Below are 24,502 nucleotides of genomic sequence, written 5' to 3' on the forward strand. Positions count from 1 at the left end.
AGTGATGGTACATTGAGGGGACTGTAATGCACGAGTTGAAACAAAAATGCATATGGATTGTTCAATGTGAAACTGATGGTTTGCTCTGTACACTTTCACTTAATGCACCATAAAAAATTTAAAAACTAAACGAGTGGCCTAAATTTATACATCAGTGATCCCATTCCAAAATATCAATTAAGTAGATGATGGAGAGAACGATTACAATAACCCCTAGCTTTGAGAGAGCTAAAACAAAACAAAAACCCTGCCTGAATAATAATTTCTTCCTTTCTCTCTCCTGTTTATTGACTCTAGAATCGCTATTTGATTGTTCTAGTGGGCAGAGGGGGTCAGTGGCTAAGTTCTGGGCTGCTAACCAAAAGGTCAGGGGTTCAAACTCACGCACTGCTACGCAGGAGAAAGATGTGCTAGTGTGCTCCAGTAAAGACGCACAGCCGTGGAGACCCTCTGTGCAGTTTAATTTTGCCTTTTAAGGAGCGTTTCTAGGAGTCATCAGCATCAACTTGATGCAGGGGGTGACACAGCAGAAGGATTAATTAAGGTTACTATTTTTTTAAGAACACGATATATTTAATAGGGAGATTTCCCCATGACTCCTGTCCTGTATAGGTCTCGCTTCAGTGGTAGAGAAGCTTCCGTAATAACGCTCTGGAAAAAGAAGACGAAGGCACACTGTAATCATGGTGACCGTTGGTTTTACACATAGGTGCGGTAGACACTCCGGAACACACTATCCATCTTCTCCTAATTCCTTAATTTCATAAAAATGGAGGCAGAGGAGAGAACCTGTAGTTTGCTATGGCTTGGCGTAGGGTTTTAAAATGCAAACTCCTGGCATTAGACAAAGGTGGCGTTTGGGAGAGGGGGAGAGGCCTATGGGGAAGAAACTCTCAGGGAGCTCAGACCACAAAGGACCGCTCTCTGCCGGGTGGGTCACAGTGGTACTTCCTGCTCTCTTGTATGAAACCGATCTGCTCGTTTCCTCACAGTTGTGCTTCTTGCAAACCAGCGGGGCATTATCGAGCAAAGCCAGCCTTGTTGGGTTGTCTCACAGTCGGATTGTAGGCATTGCTGGCAGCTGCAGGTGGTTGTCTTAGGATCTTTTGTTTGTGTTGTGTGCGAAGATTGGGGATAAACTTAATGACCCTACACTTGATACCCCCGCCCCAACACACACCCACTCTCCCTGTAATTCCTGAGTCTGAGAGGAGATGAGGACAAAGGAGAGTCATAAGTCCATGCGAATCAGGCAGGCAAGTCCATTTTATTTTCGTTTGCCCTTCTGTTCAGCTGGCTTTTCTGCTATGACCCACTATACTTACCCTGTCGGCTGCGCTCACTAGCAACATGCCTTTTTAATCAGCCTTCCTGGGGTCTGCATTTGATTACAGCATTTGTGTTCTATTTTGATTCTTTTGTACCATGCCCTGTGGTGTTAGCTTGAAAGGTGTTATTTATAAAATGAAATTCTATTGTATTGCCACTTGGATTCAAAGAGGACATATAATATTAATGCAGAATGTATTTAATAATATCCTGAATCTATTAAATCAATTTCTTCATGAGAACACAGAATGGGAGGGAGGCAGTGGGTTGGTAACCAGGTAATAAAGACTTAAGTATCACCTGAGCCTTCCCGTACATGGGCTCCTAAAAGCTGCCATGAGAACCTTTCTCTGAACATCGGGATTTCCAGGAGACTGCCTTTCCTCAGCCAGACCGGTGGCGTGGACACCTGTTTAAACATTCAGTGGTGCAGGCCCACTATTCTCCTAAGTTTCAGAAAAAACATTTTTTTTGACCAAAGTAACCAGGAGACCAAACATGAGCATGCACCCCCTGACCCATTTTTTTTAAATCACCGAGGAAGATTGAGGTAAAGAAGGAAACAAAATCACCTGTTTCTAAGTTTCAAGATTTATAAAAAGTGTCTTCTGTTCTTGACTCCCCTCAAGAGTAGCTTAGGAAAAATCTACGGAGACCCGGAGCTGAGGCAGCGTTTCTAGAGTGACATGTTTAGAATATCGTTCTCAACTAGCAAAAGTGCAGGTTTCTACACAGCTGCTGTGCCTGTCGTCAAATGTTTATGGATTAGCTTGATGGAGGAGTCCCCAACTTTTCTTCATTTCTAATTTTAATGCAAACGGAAGACTGAAACACCCTATCACAGTGTCTGTCACAGCCTGCATAAGACATCTGTTGCTGCACACATTCATTCTTCCCACTACACCTTTTTCTCTTTTTCCTTTTGATACTTCAGAAATCATCAATGGTTAAACAGCTATTTGGGTTAGAGAAAGAAGGGAGTGAGTGCAAGATAGCTTGGCAATTAGGCTCTGGAGAACTTACCAGAGAAAACAGTCATATTCAAAGGGAACTGGCTGAGCCGTTTGGGAGCCAGAGTTCTAGAGTTTCACCTGTTCTTACTCACTGGTTCATTGATACAACTCCAGGAAACCCAGGATCTAGTTTTCTAATCATTAAAATGGAAGCCACAACACTTTCTCTTTTCTACTTATATTGTGTTACTTTTAGAATGAATGAGATAATGGCTCTGTAATACTCTAATATTTTTTTGTAATGAAGATATGATAAAACACACCATGGTGTGAAAAAAACGATAGTTCCAGTACCAATTTTGGCTCTCTAAATCCAGATATGAGAAACACTGGCAAATGAATCATATGGTGAGAATGTTATTCATCAATAGCATCTCAAGCATCAGGAGGTAGGACCGATTGGAGAATATGCATATCAAACTCATTAAATTATAAGCTACTAGCATGAGTGAAGAGGAGCTCTAGGGGCACAGCGGGTAAGCCCGTGGCTGCTATCCCCGAAACTGATGGTCTGAACCCACGAGCTGTTACACGGAAGAAAGGTGTGGCAGACTCCTTCCATCCAAAGGTTCGGCTTTGGAAACCCTATTACGCAGCTCTACCCTGTCTCGTAAGGTTGTTATAAACTGGAATTGACCCAATGGCAATAGGTTTGGTGGAGTTTGTTCTAGCACCAACATGAGGTGTTAAATGCGCGGCTGCTAACCAAAAGGTTGGCAGTTCAAACAGACCAGCCCCCTGTGAGAGAAAGGACCTGCTGATCTGCCTCTGTAGAGATTAAAGTCTGGAAAACATTATGGGGCAGTTCTACTCTCTCACATGGGGTACTTATGAGTTGAAATAAGTTAGATGGCACATATCAACTATGAGAGCAAATCACATACTCTTCCTAACTGTATACTTACTCCTGTGCTGCACCATAGTGGTTTGCATCGTCCAAGCATTCTTTAAAGATTTGTTATATTGAACTGAAAAATGAGTTCATCAATTATAGAGTTGAATATAGCTAGGGACCATGTGAGTCCAGTTACCTCAGTTTACAGAAGATAAAACTGAGGGCCGGATAAATTAAATAACTTATTCAGGCCCAATTATTATTTTAAGTTAATATTTGAGTTTTAGAGGAGTTGTTTTTAAAGATCTGCCACTGGAAATACATCACTCAATGTGTTAAAGCAAAATAGATGTTCCTTTGTAAAAATTGGAAATAATATTCAGCTAACAAAAAATCTAAAGAATTACTAACTCACCAAGGAGGCTGAGGTCTGAAGTATCAAGTAACCTTTATCAAATAGGCACGCTAGAAATACCACATTTGTAAGATTGCACTCCTTTATATTGAATGTATCAACCAGTCCACTAGAATATTTTTCAGGTAAAATGAAGGTCTGAAGATAAATAATAACATCAAATTCTTAAAATTATCCTGGAATTCATATAAGTCAATTCAAAAATGAAATTACTTTCATTTATTGCTTTGGTATTCTACTAAGTCATATTATAGAAGCCAAATATTAAACTTGGAGTTGAGGAAACAGAATAAGACATGAAACAGAATCCTTTATGTGCCAATGATCATGGAGATCATTCAGAATTGGGTGACACTTGTGCTGTGAACTCTGGGTGGGCCCCAGTCAGAGCTGACTCTCCAATGAAGAATAGCAATAGCTATGGTGAGAAATGGTTTAAACTGGAAAAGGCTGTCTTCCTTGACTTCATTTAATCTGTAGATTGAAACGCAATCCAAGAAATAAGACTATATGAGGAAGAATGAAGCAGCAAAATTGGATTAAGATTAATTAACCACCTGTGATAGATACATGCTACAACACTGCTCATTGAAAACTAACACAGCACTTACTGATAAAGGTAAAAGATTACAGCCTTTAATTTGGACTACACCGGATGTAAAGAAGACAAAAATCCTTACAGCCTTATGATAAACAGAAAGATAACTAAAGTCATCAAGGATTTCATTCTACTTGGATCAACAATAAATGCCCAGGGAACCCAATAAAGCAAACAAAATTATCTACCCTTGAGCTGATTAAAACTCACAGTGACCCTATTGGACAGGATAGAACTGCCTTTGTAACTTTCTGACACTAAATATTTATAGAAGGTAGACAGTCCTATATTTCTCTCTAGCAGTGGCTAGTGGTTTCGAACTGCTGACCTTGTAGTTAGCAGCCCAACATGTAACTGCTATGCCACTAGGGTTCCTTGTTTAAGGAACCAGCAGTCAAGAAATGAAATGATACTCAGGTATTATTACTTATCGTTCTGTGGGCAATATTTGATTGGGTCTTTGTCCATGGACCCAAACGTTTGTGTGTGCTTTTAAAGGAAAGCTTTACAAAGCTTTAAAGCAGCTCTCCTTTAGTTGATTATTTTTGCTTAATGGTTTTAAATATCCCAGACCCAACCGGATTTCTAAGGAAGGCAGTGCTCTGCAGTTCGGCTCTATTATAATAAGTGAGAGGCAGCACTTGTCATACACCACTAGCAAGGAGGCATTTTCTCTGTCCCTTAGGTAGCATGACGGTGACTCACTTAAATGCTCTAGACTCTTTAACATGCTAATTAGCTTCCAAAATCTTTCACCTGAGGTTTGAACCCAGGCACGAGGAAGCTAATATAGCATTTGCTTTTGGAGAAAAGACCACCTAAGTTGGTGTGGCAGCTATTGTCAAGCCTTCCAAATATTACAAGAAATGGAGAACTGCTGTGGTGAGAAATAAGTAGCTGTGGGTTGTCTTAGGTTAGTGACCTTAAATACAAGGTGTGATTTAATCAGGGGCCAACATAATCATGGCAGGAGGTAGGGAAAAAAGACACAGAGCTGCTTGCAGTGATGGAGGACTGGTAGCAACTTTCAGTTTGAACTCAAACTGCAGGACTCTGTCAAAGGCTAAACAAACAAAAGGCTGCGTTATGTAACCCATTTTGTCTTCCTATGTGGACTATTCTACAACAAAGTTTCATTAGTACCCTGCCTGCTCCCCCCTGACATTTTACCAGTTCCAGACTGCAGCTTGTCCAGAAGGGAAACTTTCTACCTCAAATAAAAGTTTAAATGTGTGAGAAAACAGGAACCAGATCAAGTTATTTTGAACTTTATACTGACTGGGAAATACTTTTTAAGTTTGGTGAATGAGAAATAATCTTATTGGAAGAATTTCTGAAGAATTCAGCAATGGTTACCAATATTTTTTTTTAACTCTATGATTTATTGGGAGTGCTACTCTGTAACATTCTTGGGTCAGTTGTCAGTGCATCATTTAATACACAGTTGGAAGATATCACGTTATAGGGATGGATGGCTTTTGTTGCTGCTGCTGCTGTGTTAGGTGCTGTCCGGTTGACTCATCAGTGACCCTCTCTCAGTACAGTGGAACACAATACTGCCCCATCCTGTGCCATACTCAAAATAGTTGCTATGTTTGACCCCATTTTTGAAGCTACCATATCAATCTGTTTCCTTGAGTCTTCCTGATTTCTCCCCGATTCTCTACTTTATTCAGCACGTTGCCATTTTCTAGGGCCCGGTTTCTCCTGTTAATATGTCCAAAACCATGAGATAAAGTCTCATGTCTAAGGAGCATTTTGGTTGCTGTTCTGCTAAGACAGATTTATTTGTTCTTTTGGAAGTCCGTGGCATATCCAATATTTTTTGCCAAAACCATAGTTCTAATCTATCGGTTTTCCTTCAGTTGTCCCAGCTTGCATATGCCTATGAGGCAACTGAAAATACCATACTTGGGTGAAGTGCATTTCAGATCTCAAAGGGACTTTAAGGAGATCTTTTACAGTTCCTATGCCCAGTGCAATACATCATTTGACTTCGTGACTGTGTGTCCATGAAATGAAATCCTCGACAATTTCAATGCTCATTTTTTCTTTTTCCCATTGATCATGTTGTTGCCTATTGTTGTGAGGATTTTTGTTTTCTCTATGTTAAGATATAATCCATACTAAAGGTTGTAGTCTTTGATCTTTATCAGTAAGTACTTCAAGGCCTCTTCACTTTCATTAAGCAAGACCCTGTCATCTGCATATTACAGGTTGTTAATGAGACTTCCTCCAACCTGATGTCCTGTTCTTCCTCACATAATCGTTTCTCAGATTATTTGCCCAACAGACATATTTACAAATATTACACATTTAAAAAAAATAACGCACATATTATGAGGCTGTTTTAAGGTTAAAAATGGCCAAATCAAGTTAGCTTTATTTGCTATTCTTTTAGCAATTTAATTAATTCATCAGTTAATAACAAGAGTTTCCTACTGGAGATTTGCTCTTCAGCATTTCAAACATTGCTTATTATTTACCATTTAGACACTTAGGGGGTGAGTGAGGTTTACTTGAGGGTACTACATAAAGCATGTCTTCCGGTCTGAGAGCCTGAATTGTGGATAGATATTTGAAAGTCAGCTGGTGGCATTCGTTAGGGAATGTTCTTGTGGTTGCAAAGGCAGTATGGAGCCTTCTTCTTTGAGGTCTTGAGGGGATGCCCCGAACGTTGCAATCCCTTGGGAAAATAATGAGATAAACTAAAACCGGTTTACTCCCAATTTTTTACTGGGAGATTTTGCACTCTAACATCTAAGATGAGGATGGTTTCCGATGTCACCCCGTGTGTGACACAGCTCTATAACGGTTTTAAGACTGAGGCCTTTCAGAGGTAGTTTGCCAGGCCTGTCTCCTCAGGCATCGCTGGGTAGCTTCAAATTCTAAGTATAAAACACTGGTCACACATTTTATTAGTTTCATGGGATTCTGTTACGACATTTCCTTAGAAGGAAAAGGAAAGTTGGGGAGTAGAGGGTTGGAATAGGATGACTAGTTCTTAGGGAAATGTTAGGCTGTTAGCCTCACGTTTGGGAGTTCAAATGTACCAGCTGCTCCTAGGGAGAAAGATGAGGCTGTCTGTTTCTGGAGAGATTTATAGCCGCATAAACCCTATATGGGGTTGCTGGGTCAAAATTGATTCAATGAGTTTTGATTTTGTTTTTAATGACACAAAAATGATAGGGTGAAAAAGAAGAGTGATTGGCAAGAGACCACCAAGAGAAGACGCATGCCAAGAAGAACTGCAGTCCAGCGTTGGGAAGGAGCACTTTAAAAACCTTCCCGCACCGGTTAGGGGAAAAAAACAACGAACAAAAACACTCCAAAAAGCCTCTCTCACACGTTCCATCTATTAGAAGTTCATTTGTGTATAACAAGCCCCTCTTTAAAAATGCAAATTTGCCTTGTGAACCTGTAAACTTCAATCACACCTTATTGTTAATTACTTGGAGGTTCTAGAATATGATCAACACTTAACTGATATTGGTAATCTAGGAATGAATAAATAGTTCAGGATGGAGAAAGGGGAATTTTGTTGGAGTGCGGCCAGAGGTGGTGCTGTAAGAATGTTGGTTTTGGACAATATGAACATCAAGGTATTTTGCAGTTTTGTCTGCAAGAGGCAGTAGCTAGGGTGTCACAAAATGAGCATTTTTCTTGAAGCTGCGACCAGAACAAGTCTACGTGCCTGCAAACCACAAGTTTTAAACACGTAACAAAGTTCATTGAGTTTTGTCTTTTGTGAAAACCTAATCCCTCCTATTTTCAAAACTGGACAGCCTCTAGTATTAGACTCCCAGGTTTGAAGTCCGATAGATAAATTAAAGAAAAAACAAGGAATATGGTTTCACCCTTTTTCATTGCCTCATAAGGTATTCATGTCTTCTGGGCTCAAAGAGGATAATCCTAGAACATACTGTGTACACTTCAGTAGAACACAGAATGACATACTATTTTATTATGTGACTTTGTAAATGCCAGTTGACCCAATAACAAAAGGTTCATTTGACTTAAGTTATCTAAGAATTAAACAAGGCTCTGCTAGGTAAAGCCAAAGAAAAGGGAGATTTCATGACACATTTTTAAATATTAATCAGCTTTCTTTTTAAATAAAAAACAAATATCCAAAAATCTTCACTGTTAAGAAAAGAGGTCATCTTTCCCGCCAAAATGTCTAATTTTAGTTTTTATGTGGTTGGATACATATGCAAGTGATTACATGAAAACATATGGTTGGGACATGCTTCCTCCCTCATCAGTGTCTTTCGTCCGAGGCGGCAACGTTGTCTGTTGCTGCTCCATGTGTTAGTTCATTGTGGTGATGGCTTCTTGTTCTAAATAATTAGATCCCTTTCCCATTGTTAATGAAATGAACTCTGATAAGGAAAAAAAAAAGGAAATCTTGTGATGAAAATCCCTTTCAAATAGATAAGGACTGTGGCCTGATACTGGCTACAGGGGAACCATAAACATTGTTGCATATTTTTCAATCGATTGAGCCCTTCATGCTTTCTTCCCCCGGATGCATTTTATTAGTATTTAGTCAAGTGAAAGTGGGAAACAGTGGGAAAGGCATTCTTTGTGTAGCAGGTGCCCAAGAAATACTAGACAAGTCTTTCTTTACTTTGAGATATGCAGCTAGCTACACACTTCTCTGTCCCATCAGACCAGTGGAGTCCATTTGAAGGCATCTCACCCATGAGGAAGAGGGTACAGGTCTCTCAGGGACATTGGGATTTCACAAAGCTGCAATCTTTGAGTGTAATAGTCAACTATTAAATTGGCAGGGTTGAGGTGTACTTCTTTCACGTAGAAAGGTATTGTAGGGCAATTGAGAATCTTTCCAACTCTCTAATTTGATTGCTTACTTTATATTTTGCTCTCACCTCTCCTTATAATAATACTTGTTCTTCTTTCCCTACATACTTTAGTCCTATATCATTTTACATCTGCTCCCTAATAATATCTCTGCACTATTCTGTGACATGATAAGTTCTCTGTAAATATTTGCTACATGTACAAATGACCACTTGGATAAATATTATGAAGTGAAAATGGAAAAACCTTAGGTTAGACAAATCAATAAATCAATAACTTTGAGGAACATCAATGGTAGTTATAGAATGATCAATAATTCCAAGGATATTTAGGAAGGGTAAAACCTAGAAGGTTGAAAATGAAAAAGTCTATGATCAGTAAAGAATATATAGATGATAGATAGGCAGATAGATAGATAAATCAATACAACTTAAAGTATATTATAGAAAGAAGCTAAAACCTTATTAAAATTAGACTAAAATTAAAATGCTAGTGTATATCTATCTCTGGAGAAAAAAAATTCTCAATGATTCTAAAACCAAAAGGGTGATAGGAACTTAAGAATCACAGTAGATTGAAAAGCAGGCTACCTGTTCATGGTAAGCCCGATTGATTTACATGGTAGTCCAGGTATTTACACTCTTTGTTTTGTGACCTTCATTGTTTTAGGTGGTCTGTGTGACCAAATAAGCCAGAAAACAACATCCACTGCCCTTGAGCCAAGTCTGCCCCACATCATAAACCAAAAGCCATTGCCACAGAGTCGATTCCAATTTATAGCCACCCTATAGGACAGGGTAGAATTTCCCCTGTGGATTTCGGAGATTGTAATTCTTTATGGGAGTAGAAAGCCCCATCTTTCTCTGTGGGAAAGTCCAGACAGAAAGAATTGAGCCCTGCAATCAAAATAGACTTGCAAGACATTATGAGTAAGTGACTTGGGAAGCAGATCAAGTTTGACTGCATTAGGGAGGACTCTAAACTAAAACCATAACATCCACCTAAGCCACTCTTGAATTCCTGATCCTGAGAGAGAGGGAATGCTTTTACAGGAGAGAGGGAGGTTTATTTTAAGCCCCTAAGTTTGGAGGACACTTTCTCTACAGCTGAGGTTGGCTAATAAAGTTATTTACTTATTTGCATATCAGGTGGACAGAATTAAATTAATCGCAATCCTTGGGATATGATGCATGCTCATAATTGGTCCATGCTTAGCCTAATTTTGTTTATATAGGTAGCTAATTTTTAATAAATTAATAAAAACACCAGGCAACTCAGTCCTTGGAATTATTTTGTTAGGTGCTGTAGGGTTGGCTACAGCTCATGGAAAACCTACGGACAAGAGAATGAAAAATTGCCTGGTCCTATGCCGTCTTCACAACTGTTGTTCAGTTTACAAGCAATTTGTAGAGCTCCTGTCTCAATTCATCCTATCCAGGGCTTTCCTTCTTTAGAGCTAGAATCTTTCTAATAACCTATATCTTACCACACAGTTTAGCTTATATACCTATTTCCTCACACCCCTCATTCAGAGTAACCATCAACCCGATTCTCATGTTTATCAATATTTTTGTTTTTCTCTTCAAGTAATTTTATTGCACCTATATGTATTCTTAAACTTAAATATACACAAGGGGGCTTTAAAAAGTTCAGGGAACAATGGAATTAAAAGATAATGTAAAATTCCTAGGAACCTTTGAAAGTCCCCATTTGTGTGCGTAAACACACACATATAGATATGCTTTCATTCCATAAACTCATTAACTTTGAGGCTATAATTAGGCTATATGTAATATTTGGGGATTTAGTTATTTTTACTTAATACAGTCTAATAAACACCCATATTGTCACACATCACTTCAGCTTATTAATGTTCTGGCTGATTATTGATGCTGCCGAGGTGGTCAGTAGGAGAGAAAGATGGGACTACTAAACCCTCAGCATTTAGAGCGCAGGATTAGTTAGTTAAAGAGGTAAGATAGAACATGTTTAGGGTATTATTTAAATAAACGCACTACTATGAGTTTTATTTAACTCGGTCCAACAATGAACGCTCCGATAATCAGCAGTCAGGAAATCATATGAAGCACTGGGAAAAATTACGGACAAATCATTCTTTAAAGTTGGGGGAAAAAAGTAAAACAAAACAAAAACAAAAGATATCACTTCGATGACTAAAATGAACCTGACCTGAATGATGGTCTTCTCAATTACTTCATATGTATGTGAAACCGAATAATGAAAAAAGTAGATAAAAGAAAAACAGATCCATTCAAACTGTGAAGACGGCCAACACTACTGAGTGTACTGTGGACTGCCAGAAAAACAAAAGAAATACAACAGTTATGCTCCTTACAAGCAAGGATGGTGAGACTTCAATGCCTTTATTCTGGATATATCATAAGGAAAGATTGATCACTAGTAAAGCCTATTATGACTGATAAAGTAGAGGGTCAAAGAAAATGAGGAAAAGCTTCAATGAGGCAGACTGATACAATAGCCTGAACATTTGAGTTCAACCATGTCAAAGATCACAGAGATGGTGCAGGACTGGGCAATGTTTCCTTCCATTAAATGCCACGAGTCCGTTGACTTAATGGAACGTAACAAAAACAGCTCAGTTCTTGCAAAGAAAGGGTAAACAAAAAATAAATGTCAAAATTATCTAAATTTTATTTCCCTATTGTTAATGGTTTCAGCAGCATGTAGTAATAAATTATATTCATTTAATGTTAACATAATACTATTTATAAAATATGTGTGTGTATGTTTATGCACACACACGGAGGTATAAAAAAAATAAGGAATTGTTTTTTTCAAAGCTATGTCTTCAAATTTTTTAAACGAAACAACCTATCACCTACAAAGTACTCTACATTACACTTAATACGTTTGTCAATCTGTGATTTAGCATCTTTTTTTCTTTACCTCTTCTACATTTTCACATCATTGTCCTTACATGTCCCTCTTTATTCATGGAAACAAAAAGAAGTTGCATGGAGTGAGGTCAGGTGAGTCAGGTGCATGGGGCAAGAGAGGCATAGTGATTTTTGCTCAAAACTGGTGCACTGAAATAAATGGTTGTGTGAGCCTGTGCACTGCCATGGTGGCAAAACCAGTGTCTCATCTGCCACAAATCAGGCCTTTTTTGTTGCACACTGTTAACGATAATCTTCACAGAGCTTCTAAATAGAAAGCTTGATTAACCATCTGACCTGCTGGAACAAACTTCAAATGCACTCCGAGAAGATATTTTCATCAGTTTAGGAAGTTGATGGACATCCAAAACGAGGTTTGTCATCAATCGACATTTCATCTTTTTTGAAAAATGAGAAAACCACTCACACACTTGAGTTTTTCCCATAGTGATGTCCTTGTAAGCTGTGTTCAACATCACAACAGATTCTGTGGCATTTTTCCTGAGCAGGAAATGAAATTTCATAGTCGCATGTTGCTCTCCTAAATTGGCCAACACAAAAAATTAGGGTAGAGCGAAACTGCTTTTATGAAAAAATTCACTGTGACCAGAGGGAACCTTCCCAGGCGATGCCACTGGGTGTACTAACTCAGAGTGAGTTGCTGGATGCTCGCCTAGTGGGTAAAATGCATACTAGGAAAACTCTGCTCCACCCAGCGTATTTCCAGGTTTTTTGGGGTACCCCCTTGAATATGCCCACAAAGAGACTATGAAAATACTATAAGAGTGGTCTTCTAAAAAAAAAAAAAGTGGTCTTCTCCTATAAATATAAAATGTTAATATTTAGAGATCCAAATTGTGGGAGACAGCATAGGTGAGTGAATACATACATCTATTTTTTTCTTAAGAATTCATTGAATGTTTGTAAGAACCCCCCAATAAAATCATTAATAATAAAGACTATAGAAGCAAGCAGAAAAAAGAATCCATTGAATGTATTTTGTTATAATATTCATTTTCACAAAAGTTCTTTACTATTGTTCTCAAACTCACCTATATATGCATAGAGAATTATTACATATGATTGCTTAATATCCACCTCAAACTTTTATGAATGTAATCTAAAGCATTCCTGACAGATCTGATTAAATATAAAGCCAAATGGTGAGAATGCTTCCACTTCACCTTTCCCCCAATCACTCAAAGACTATATTCCTTTGTCTTAATAGCACAGCACTAGCTGGAAAGGGGCCTGCTCTTTTCATTCCAGAGATGTTTCAACTATATTTGTTTCAGCCAACTGTTTCCTGATATCTCTCTGGCTGGCATCAGTTTACAATGGACAGTATTGTTAAATGTCAAAGTTATTTTATTTGTTCATTATTAGTAGTGTTTTTTTCTCTGCTAGTGCCTCAAAGAGGGATGTTGAGTCATAGAGATGTAATGTGACACCTTAAATTAAACAGAGTTCTAATACAAGTAGACTTTTGTTGTGTCACTTTCATGGAGAAACTAAGTTAATTTATCCATTAAATGAGGATGCATTTAGCTATTTGACTTTACCAGGTAATTTCATGAGAAACAAATACCTTTCTCTGACTTATGTCCTCATTGCTTTTAATAGCATTCAAAGTTGGACACAATTATAAAGAACTAGGGGTGAAAACTACCTGGAAAGCAGGCAATATTTCATTCCGGGTTCTTTACTGAACACATTATGAAGCTGCGAGGAACAGAAAGAAAAAGAGAAGACATACTGATGGAATAGACATCTCAACGGAGTGTAAACTCAGCGCATGAAAATATTATGTAACTGTGAAGAATAGACGAGAAAAGAGCAGCAATTGATGAGATAGACCTCTCAAAAGAGACCTCTCAGGAGAGTGGAAATCCAAAGCAGGTCAGAAAATAACACAAAAGGTTAGTAGAATTACCGAGGATGAGAGATTGCATTAATCAAGGAGTCCCTTTTTAATTCCTTAGTCACCTTCCTCAGGATCTTGGTAAAATATAGGTCATTATGATTTTAGAATTTGTTCCCCTCAAATTACTTAGTTTTCAAAAAACCTCTACATAAGAAAGAAAGAAAATGTAAAAGCAGTTACGTGGGAGGGAGGCAGGAGTCTGTGGGCCAAGAAGAAAACTGCCCTTTCCTCAATGTCTTCCTGAGTAGGATGGTGAATGGAAGAAGTTTGGAAACTTTTATGTGCGGATGTAAAAAAGCCACAGCCTTACTTTAAAGAGAACAAAAAGCATCCTCCCTCCCCCCCCCAGAGCCCTCCTGCTCCCTCCCTCACTGAAGTGTTTGTATTTGGGGAAATATGAACCTGGAGGTGGAAAACCCCAGTAGGAACATTTGTAATACTCAAACATAAGGCAAGAGGCAATGGAATTGGGAGGGAGAGCAGGTTCAAGATGTGTTTTGGAGGTGGAATTTATAGAATGTGGTAAAAGCAAGATGTATTATAAAATAAACTCAAAATTATATTAATCTCTTTCTTCAGCTCATTTTACAATAGAGAGTTAGTTGACTTTTATACTGCAAATGCTAAGGAAACAAAAGTTTCATTCATCCATCTGAAAGGATGCCAATCTAATTTGCTATTAAATTTCAATTCAAAAGCTCTATTTTGCTTATTTGCAAGGGATTTGATCCCCTTACACTTTCCCAGACAGTTTGTAAAGAAGTCAGTTGTTAAAGGTATTCCTAAGGGAACTTGAAAAACATTGGAAGATAAATAACCTCAGTACAATATGCAGATTAAGAGTTACCTTTAAAAAGAAAAAACAAAGATCCAGAATTCTGGGTTAGAGTTGCTAGTTAATCACTGATGGGAAGCAAGTTGGTCTAGGTAGTCTTACATTTCCCAGGAAGGGAGGGCTTTGTATATTCCCTACTGGGAATAATGGTAAGAGTTATGGAGAGAAAACACTGGAAATGAATATGCATCATTCTCTCTTTCCTCCCTCTATTTCATGTTCTCTTTTCTTCCTCACACCACCTTTGTAACTCTTCTTGGTAACTTAAAAACAAAGGACCCAAGAGTATTGTTAGGTGCCATGGAGTCGGGTCTGGCTCACAGCAACCCTAGGTGCAATAGAACAAATCACTGCCTGGTCCTTTCTATCCTCACAATGGTTCTTATGTTTGAGCCCACTGTTGCAGCCCAGAGGCGAATTCATCCACTTTACCAAGCATGATGTCCTTCTCCAGGGACTGGTCTGTCCTGACAACATGTCCAAAGTATGTGCGACAAAGTCTTGCCAACTTGCCTCTGCTCTGTACTTCTGGCTGTACTACTTTCAAGACAGATTTGTGGGTTCTTTTGGCAGTCCCGGGTACTTTCAATACTTTTCACCGGCACCATAATTCAAACACATGGATTCTTTTTTAGTCTTATTTAATGTCCAACTCTCACATGCATATGAGGCGATTTAAAATGCCATGGCTTTGATCAGGCACCTTTAGTTCTCCAAGTAACATCCTAGGTTTTCAAAGCTGTCCCAGGACACACAGCCGACCCACCCAATGAACCAGGTTGCCTGATCTCTTGATTGCTACTTCCTTGAGCATTAAATGGCAGTTGGATTGCCTCAAAAGTCTAAGGCAAGTTAAACATCTGGGGAAAGGTTTTAGGTTGACTGAAAGAAGGATAATGTAGTAGAAAGAAATATGAGTTTCAGTTTAGAAATTAATTTTAAACCAGACTTCACTGACATTAATAGTATGGCCCTACATAAACTAGTCAACCCCTTCAAAACTCAGTTTACTCATCTCCAAAATGATTATCTATGAATCTTGTGTTACATATACTAAGTAGGTACTCAATAAGTGCTGTGTACTTTTCTAACTTGAATCTGTAGTTATGAACTAGTGATCATAACATTTAGGTGAAAAAAAAGAATAGATATCTAATCTAGGGAGCACTCATTATATTTAATAGTCATTTGACAATTGATTATATGATATTTTGTTGGCTTAACTTCATTTGTTAATTTATAAAATGTTAGGAGTGGATAAAGAAAGATTAATCTCTACTATCATTTGAAATAGCAAAAGGTAACTAAGAATCAAAAACCAACACTAGATTATTATCACTCTAAAATTAAATGTTCGTAGTTTTTTTTTACAACTCAGTGGTACTTAGTATTCCCACATTATGAAATGCATTTTCTACTTTTTAAAACAACCATCAGAAGAGTACAAAGACATACTTTAAGTGTAAATTTTAATTAAATACATTTACTTGAAGTGCCTTTTGTGCGATGTTTAGACTAGTTCTCACCGTGGTAGTGGTATTGAATTTCTTATGACATTCCTCGCATTTTTGTCCTGCCAGCTTGGGTAATACAACTGTACTGGCTTCCTCCAGTTCTTCAGGTCTCATGGCAAAGGAAGCAGTGACATTTTGATCATAGATCCTATGAAAGAATCCTGATCAAAAGGGGAGAAAATGTAAAATTGATTTTCAAATTATCATGAACTCCTGGAGACACTGAGACTATATGAACCCATGAAACCATTGTACTGAGATAATCTTTGAGCCTCAAACCTAAAATATCTCCTGAAGTTTCCTTTAAGCCAAACACCAGGCTTCATTAGAAAGAATACCTGCTTTGAGCTTTGAGTTCTCTTTTAAATAACTATCACAATGACAACACCTTGAAAGACAAGATGTGAAGTTTGGGGAGCGATGAGTTTATTTTGCTGGGGCAGGAAAAATTCAGAAAGTGAGAATGGTTTCATCGCTTGAAGATCGTAATAAATGTCACTGAATTATACATGTAGAAAACTGATGAGTTAGTTTATGTTTTCAACAGCACAAAATATTAAAATTTTGGGAACTTTATTATAATCAATAATTATTGACTATTTATTATATACTAGACATTGTTTAAATCATAACATTGTTATGATAATATCATGAATAAGTTATACATGGAAAATCAGAAGATATTGTTAATCAGGCTATGTGTTTACATGTGTCTCTGTGATCAGTGGATGACTTCAGATGAGTCCATAGTAATAAAATCATGTTGGCCTTGTTTGTGTGCATTAAAAACATGGTCTAAGCAACACAGTCACTTCCAAGGGGATCTTCTGGGCCAGTAAAATTCAAGGCTTACTCAACTCAAGTACTCCCTCAATGCAAGAATATTTTGTTCTAATAATCTGGCATTCTGTGATGCTCACCCTTCAGACATGATCGCTGAAAACAAAATGGGTGCATAAGCAAATGTGGTGAAGAAAGCTGATGGTGTCCAGCTATCAAAAGATATGGCATCTGGGGTCTTAAAGGCTTAAAGATTAAACAAGTGGTAATCTAGCTGAGAAGCAAAAAGCCCACATGGAAGAAGTATACCAGCCTGTGTGATCATGAGGTGTTGATAGGATCAGGTATCAGGTATCAAAGACCCAGAACAAAAAATCATATCAATGTGAATGAGGGGGAGTACGGAGTGGAGACCCAAAGCCCATCTGTAGATAATTGGACATCCCCCTTACAGAAGAGTCATAAGGAAGAGATGTGTCAGTCAGGGTGCAGTATAGCACTGACAAAACATACAACTTTCCTCTGGCTCTTTAATGTTTCCTCCCCTTCAACTATCATTACCTCAATTCTACCTTACAAATCCGGCTAGATCAGAGCATGTACACTGGTACAGATAAGAGCTTGCAACACAGGGAATCCAGCATAGACAATCCCTCAGGACCAATAATGAGAGCAGCGATACCAGGAGGGGAAGGGGAAGGTCGGGGGGAGGAAGGAGGAACTGATCACAGTGATCTACATATAACCCTTTCTCAGGGGATGGACAGAAAAAGAGTTGGTGAAGGAAGACAGTGGTCGGTGTACGACATGGAAAAAAAATCATAAATTATCAAGGGTTCCTGAGTGAAAAGTGGGGGATGGGAGTGGGGTGGGGTGAGAATGAGGAGCTGATACCAAGGGCTCAAGTAGAAAGAAAATGTTTTGAAAATGATGATGGCAATATATGTTCAAATGTGCTTGACATGTGGATGTATGTATGGATTGTGATAAGAGCTGTAAGGGTCCCCAATAAAATGATTTGTTAAAAAAAAAAAATCAAGGCTTAGATGATTCTAGTGACTTTTTGGGGGTGTGGAGATTCCCAATGGTAATCTTGCTCAATTTTCTCAAAGGTAACAGGGTGGTCATGTGGACTTATCATGAAGAATTTTACAGCAAACTTCAAACTACTTTGATGAGAAGAGGCCAAGGAAAGTTTTAACAAGGTTTTTTTTTCCATCACAAAAATACCCCCTCCCCGAAACCATATCTGCTCATTATTTTGGGTAGCAAGAATCATTCTCTGGGATTTCATTGGGAAACCTTACCTCATCCAATTTACAGCCCAATTGTGACCCAACAGACTTCTCTGTTCGCAAATTTCAAATAAAACTTAAAAGGAACTGTGGTAGTAGAGTATTAAGAGTGAAGGGGTGGAATTTAGTCTGTCAATCAGGTTGCAGTTTGATGACCTCATTTGGAGCTGCTAAGGAGATGCATAGCTCCTTGGAGGCAAGAGAGAGACTTCACTCCCTGAGAGACCCTCTAGTGACAAGACACATGGTGCTATGCTGATAGCTCCTGTGCCCTGGGAGCCGGAGGAGCCACGTGGAGACCCCTGCCAGCACTGAGATCCTTCTGCTACCACTGGATCCCTAAGACTTTGCACCTACTGGCCTGTGATCTACCTGCATTCGGCATCATTGCCTGTGTTTCAGGAGTCTGAAGAGGACTTTATAGATTGGTATCGGACATATGGGGTAATATCGGACTTATGGACTTGATCTGATTTGGGTTGGGATGTTTTCTCAATCCATCAATTTATTTCTCTACCCAGACTAACACAGGAACACAATCTGAGTTCCTTGAGAATGCTAAAACTGCTGAGTTGAAGTGGTGTAAATTAAGAGTACAAAATCTTTGTGGGAAGAGTTAGACAGATGGAAACATCATTTTCAGACGTGTATAGACATAGATGGAGATGCTGTTGAAAAGCAAAAACTTCATGTTTTGATATTTTTGTTTACTAAGGGTCTCTATGATGCAGCAGTTCTTTTGACTTCATATATATGGAGTGGCCAACCCCTAGAGAAGATATCTTACTTGGGAAAGTACAGGGTCAGTGCAACAGAGGAAGACCTTCAATAAGACAGACTGATGCCGTGGCTGCATCTATGGTCCTGAGCATAGCAGGGGCTGTGAAGATATTACAGAACTGGATGGTGACCCCACGTCTGAGGGAACTGCCAAAAGTTTGTGGAAAAAGGTAAATGAAAGTTAATGGATATTTCCATAAAATGTAAATTAACATCATGGATATTTCTATGATGCATGGAAGCACCCTCATACATGGAGCCACTATGAACTGAAATCCACCAGAAGGCATCAACAATAGCTATAAACGTCTATGTCATAAGACCTCTGCGATCGAGGTGATTCTAGCTCACAGTGATCTTAGACGGAGTTTCTGAGATTGTGCATTTTCACTGGAGCAGATACTCTCATCTTTCTCTTGTGGAACAGCCGATGGGTTTGAACTACTGACTTTGTGCTTAATAGCCTCAAAATGAATCCACAGCCCTGCTAAGGTTCCTTTGAATAAGGCTTTATTTATTAAATGTTTACTGTATACTTATTTTCTAAACACTTTTTTCTTTATCTTTTTATTAAAAGATCATTTAATTGGCGGCTCTCAGACTCTTATTACAATCCATACATAAATTTTATCAGCCATATTTATACATATGTCACCATCATTCTTTTCTAGACATTTACTTTCTATTATGCCCTTGGTATCAGCTCTTTTTTGTCTCAACATTTTATGTATACATTCTCAGCTTAAACTTTCAAATTGAATGGGCTCTGTCATTATATAATTGAGTAGAGATGACAGACACTCTTTTGTAATTAAAGGAAATACACCAGGTCCCAAACTGCCTTCAAACACTGATATAATGGAAGGGTAATACCTTAATAGAAAGTAATAAAAATGGAAACTATTATTTATAGATGTACAAGTTGTACTAATAGCGGTTAGAGTTCCATGTTACCTAGCTTTCAAAAGGTGTACTCTAAAAGATACTATGATATATTTTACACAACATTTCAGAATATTAAGAGCTTAATAGAAGGGTAAAATTCTACCTGAGATATAGAGGGCACTTAGAAAAACAAAACACTTTCAATTAATTGGAATTTGTCCCAATATATTGTTGTATAAAATTATATAAAATACAGTAGAGGAAAATCATTGTCAAGGGATTATCATTGTTTTACTTGAAAAGCAGAAAACTCAAGCAAATCAGATAAAGAATGCAAGGTCTCCTAAATTGAAAGTAAAGTAAATAACAGATTTATTCTGAACCCTTTTTTGGGGCAAATGTGCAGATTCAGAAATTAACCATTTAAAGACTTAAAAATAATATAGATAGACTTAAAATAAATATAATTATCCTGATTATGTTTGAAGAACCCCACAGTTCAAAAGTGTAATTTATGCCTAGTCATTTCTTATCCCCCCCCCAAATAATATTATCCTTTGATTGTCCACCGTTTAATCTAGCAGAGGAGCCCAAAGAAGATTTCTCTGATCTTCCACTGTTACTCTACTTCAGGGAAAGGGATACACTGTGAAGTATAAAAAAACCTTTGTGCTTGTGTTTATAATAGGCTTTTCACTAGTATCTTTTAGTCATAATGTTACTGACCATCAGATGAGTCTCCACAAAGTTAGAAACATTCAAGTGAAACACATAAAGAAGATAAACAGAAATTCCAACTGTTGAGAAGCTGATTTCACAGAAATGGGCTATTAAAAGTGAATAGTCAGTAGAAAACTTTCTGGGCTTGTTTAATAAGAGAACATGGAATTCCATGAGATTCTTTTCTAAAGAAACCTTGTAAACAATCTTGCAGATCCATAAAACCCCAAACTAAGGTACCTAATAGACTCAATCTCTGGTTTTGTGACTCAGTGAACATTTCATCCAAGAGAAAATCCTCGCTCAGACTTTATATGGTGATTAGAATGACAAAATAGATAAAGTAGAAGTTTCAAATATGTTTTATAGATAAAATCAATTTGCATATATATAAGGTGAATCTAAAAGTATTTCTATGAAATTATAGAAACATTTATTATATTTTTACTAAAGAATTTCAAAATGTGAAGTTATTGTTTCTTGACATATCCTTCACCTAGATCTATACACCTCTGAAGGTGGTATTTCTATCTCTCTAACCCTTCCCCAAAGCATTTTGTGCTCTTTGATTTATACCACATCAAAAATCGCAGTTTTGGCATCTCCCAGGGACTTAAATTGTGTTTCTTTGAATTTTTGTTTGTTTGTTTGTTTGTTTGAGAACAAAAATGAAGTCTGAGGGGCAAGATCTGGACTGTAGGTGGATAGGGTGAAGTTTGCCAATACAATTGTTTGGACATCACTTGCTATGCTTAAATGAGCAGGCACATTGTTGTGATTGGGTGTTTCTCACCAATGCAGTTTTCTTAAAATGCCTTCCTCAAAAGCCCATGTGATCATCTGTGTCTTACCAGAAAAGCCTACTGAGGTTCCACTTTGTAGTCCCCCCAAATAGCGGTCCTAATGTTCTGAGCTAATCTTTCAGTCCTCAATGGACCTGGTCCCGTACATCCCCCCTTGGAAGCCAGTCGTGATTGACCTTTCTCATTTTCCCCTGGAGGCCACCCTGACAAGACTAAGACAGCGTCTTAATGAGAGAACGGATCTGCAGTCATCCACTGATCACAAAGATGTGTTTAAACAGATTCTGCATGAATACACCTGTGCGTGCGTGAAATAGAACCTTGCTAGCAACACCCACACACATTCTAGTATCCCCCAGTTGCCCAGAGTTCATTTTGTGCTGCTTCCCCTTTGTGACAGACGTACATCAGTACCTGTCTTCACTAACCCACAGATACCTGAAGAGGATTGCACTGTTATGAAAGAAGGCAGAGGGTAAAAGTATCATCATATTTGTCCGGCGCAGTGCTGGTAAAGAGGCAGCATGTATCCCAATCAGCGAGAGTGCCTTACCACGCTCCTTTACGGGGAGCAGCACTCAGTATTTCCTTCTCAAGCTGACAGTGCTTTCAAGGGTATCTGTGAATGCTGGATGCTAGTGTCTTTTAGGTTTATGTGCTACTTATTATGATTCGGTAGATTATTTCTTGAGTCTAGGGACAGCAAAAAATCTCCCATATAAGTTAATGGTAGCTGCTGCTTCACTTTACACCATTTCTGCTTACAAAAGGTTTGCCAGGAACACTCGACTTTTGGCTTGTGGGGAAACCTGTGTATATACAAGTTGTCCCCAGCTTACAACAGGGTTCTATTCTGATAACTGTGCCATCAATTGGTTCTGAAATGACTCAATTCTTCTTTTATTATTATTTTTCAGTTTCCATGATTATTGCCTCTATTAGCATCTTTTTAAATGTAATCTTTAAACATCTATAAATGAGCATATGAGAATGAAACATAGTAAATTATGTGTTCTAACATTGTACAAAGGGGCTCCAAAAGTTTCTGGGAAAATTCCATCTCCTCTTTTTATTTTCCACAAATATTTGAAGCCCCCTTAAATGTCTACAATTCAAATCTTAATTAGTACAGGAGTTTGCCTTTAAAGATCCTCTTCCCACCAACTCACATTACTTTATTTTAAATTCACATTAGATAAATTGTATGCTTCTCAATCTTTTTAAAAGATTGAGTCAATGAGTTAAGTTTTAAAATATGACTGGCAATTTCCATTTAAAGGTAGTAACAAACCCCCCCCCAGAAATAACACAATAGGCAGTGAGCAACTGAGCACACACTACGCAGCAGGGGCTATGCTCAGTGTTTTCAATGCATGCAAAAACTGATAAGCCATCAGCACTTTAGAGAACATACTCCAGACAAGGTATCCTACCTATAAAGTGTACCACCAAAGCAAGATGAAAGAAGCAATTTTAATTATACAGTAGAGTTAGAAAACATAATCGATATGAGTATCATGGAAGACTTTTAGTAAAACTGACTAGATCCTTTCATATTTCTCTACCTCAATCTACCCAAATATCCCTACCGCCCACTTTAAAGAAGAAGGAAAACATTACAATTTTGAAAAAATAATTCACAAAGAAAGCTCCCAGTAGTGATTGTTAACTTTCAGAAATACAGTATTAACCATTATTTCTAAAACTATTAAATAACAGAGAATAGTCTTCAGAGATCGATAGGCCAGATAGAAGTCTTCAATGTGCACTGGCTTCACCCACATTTTCCAATGCCAACTATTTATCTGTCCCTACTTTCTTCAGCTCCTTTCTCTATCCTTTGGTTAAGGAATACTGCGTACTCCCACAAAATGAACATTGCTATGATGAGCCAAGAAAATAAGAAGAAAACCTAAGAGTATTCTGAAGACCTTTCTTCCTCTACCTTCTACTTCTTCGTCTCCTCATTCTTCTTCTTTATTGTTAGATCTGCTATTTTCAGCAGGCTGAATTGTTCATTAGACCCTAAAACACAGGGCCTTTTATTTTGTTCCTGGGCACAAATATCAGTGTTTGAGTGGGCTTTTTCATGATTATTTTACATGATCTCAACCATAAATGCCTTAACTCCCTGGATACTATAGAGCTGTCTAAATAAAACGATTCCTCCATCATATTCCCTTATACTACATTATAATAATGTAGTTTGAGTAAAGTTTCATTAAACTACCTAAGATGAATTGGTACATTATTAACATTCTAAAAATGAACACTATACATGGTCGTCATGGGATGTAAGATGTACTCATGCCTTCAGAATTTCTGATGATCATTTGAAAATATCATTCATCTGTTTGATGAAGCTGAGGTCAAGTTTCTAAAACGGCAACTTCTTAGAAGCAGGAATAAATGAGTGAAGGATGAGTCAACGCCTTTGATGGAAAGTGTATAAAAAGGACTTCAAAAGCATGCCACATGATTTGGTAAATATTCAGCATATCAAACTGAAGTTGTCATCTTGTGTTGAGAGACTGGGCAAGAATATGAGTTTAAGAGAAACACAGAAAGGAAATAACTCAGCCAAGTTAATGTGTTCATCTACATTTCACAACTCAGGTATTCAATACTCCAATAACCCTTCACTACAAAAGAAAGATGACAGTACCATCTGACTTGGGTGCTATTTATTGGGGATGGGAGAGGAGATGATGTAGCAGAGAAGACCTGATGGCAACTTGTAGAACCTAAACACAGAAAATCGCATTTCTGTACAATGTACTGCTCAATCAGACGATAACTGTGCCAACACAGAAGTTTCACAGGTAAATGCAAGGAAGTGGTAAACTCTCATTTAAAAGGAAACTGAAATCTTGCATATTTTCAGCTTTGAATATTCAATTATTCTATTCTATTCTATTACTCTTGACAATTTACAAGAGTAAACCAGGAGTAAATAACATCATTGGTTGCATAGCATAAAAAGGTGATGGAAACATTACAAAGTCCTGATATTCTTTCAAGTTTTTAAACTGGT

General features: G+C 37.9%; 2 protein-coding genes across 2 annotated transcripts in view; one reads left to right on the forward strand and one right to left on the reverse strand.

Moving 5' to 3' along the window:
• ZBTB20 (zinc finger and BTB domain containing 20) overlaps positions 1-24,502 on the reverse strand; it is a 428,724-nt gene that overhangs the window by 348,350 nt on the left and 55,872 nt on the right. The window lies entirely within an intron of this gene.
• Positions 21,993-24,502, forward strand: part of LOC123521237 (high mobility group nucleosome-binding domain-containing protein 5-like) — a 67,410-nt gene continuing 64,900 nt past the window's right edge. Inside the window, 1 exon segment of the mRNA XM_045286154.1 lies at positions 21,993-22,083. Within this exon segment, the coding sequence (XP_045142089.1) occupies positions 21,993-22,083 (91 nt within the window).

This window comes from Echinops telfairi, unplaced genomic scaffold, assembly GCF_000313985.2.
Source record: "Echinops telfairi isolate 266 unplaced genomic scaffold, ASM31398v2 ScPeMD7_6;HRSCAF=24_0, whole genome shotgun sequence".
Classification (NCBI taxonomy): domain Eukaryota; kingdom Metazoa; phylum Chordata; class Mammalia; order Afrosoricida; family Tenrecidae; genus Echinops; species Echinops telfairi.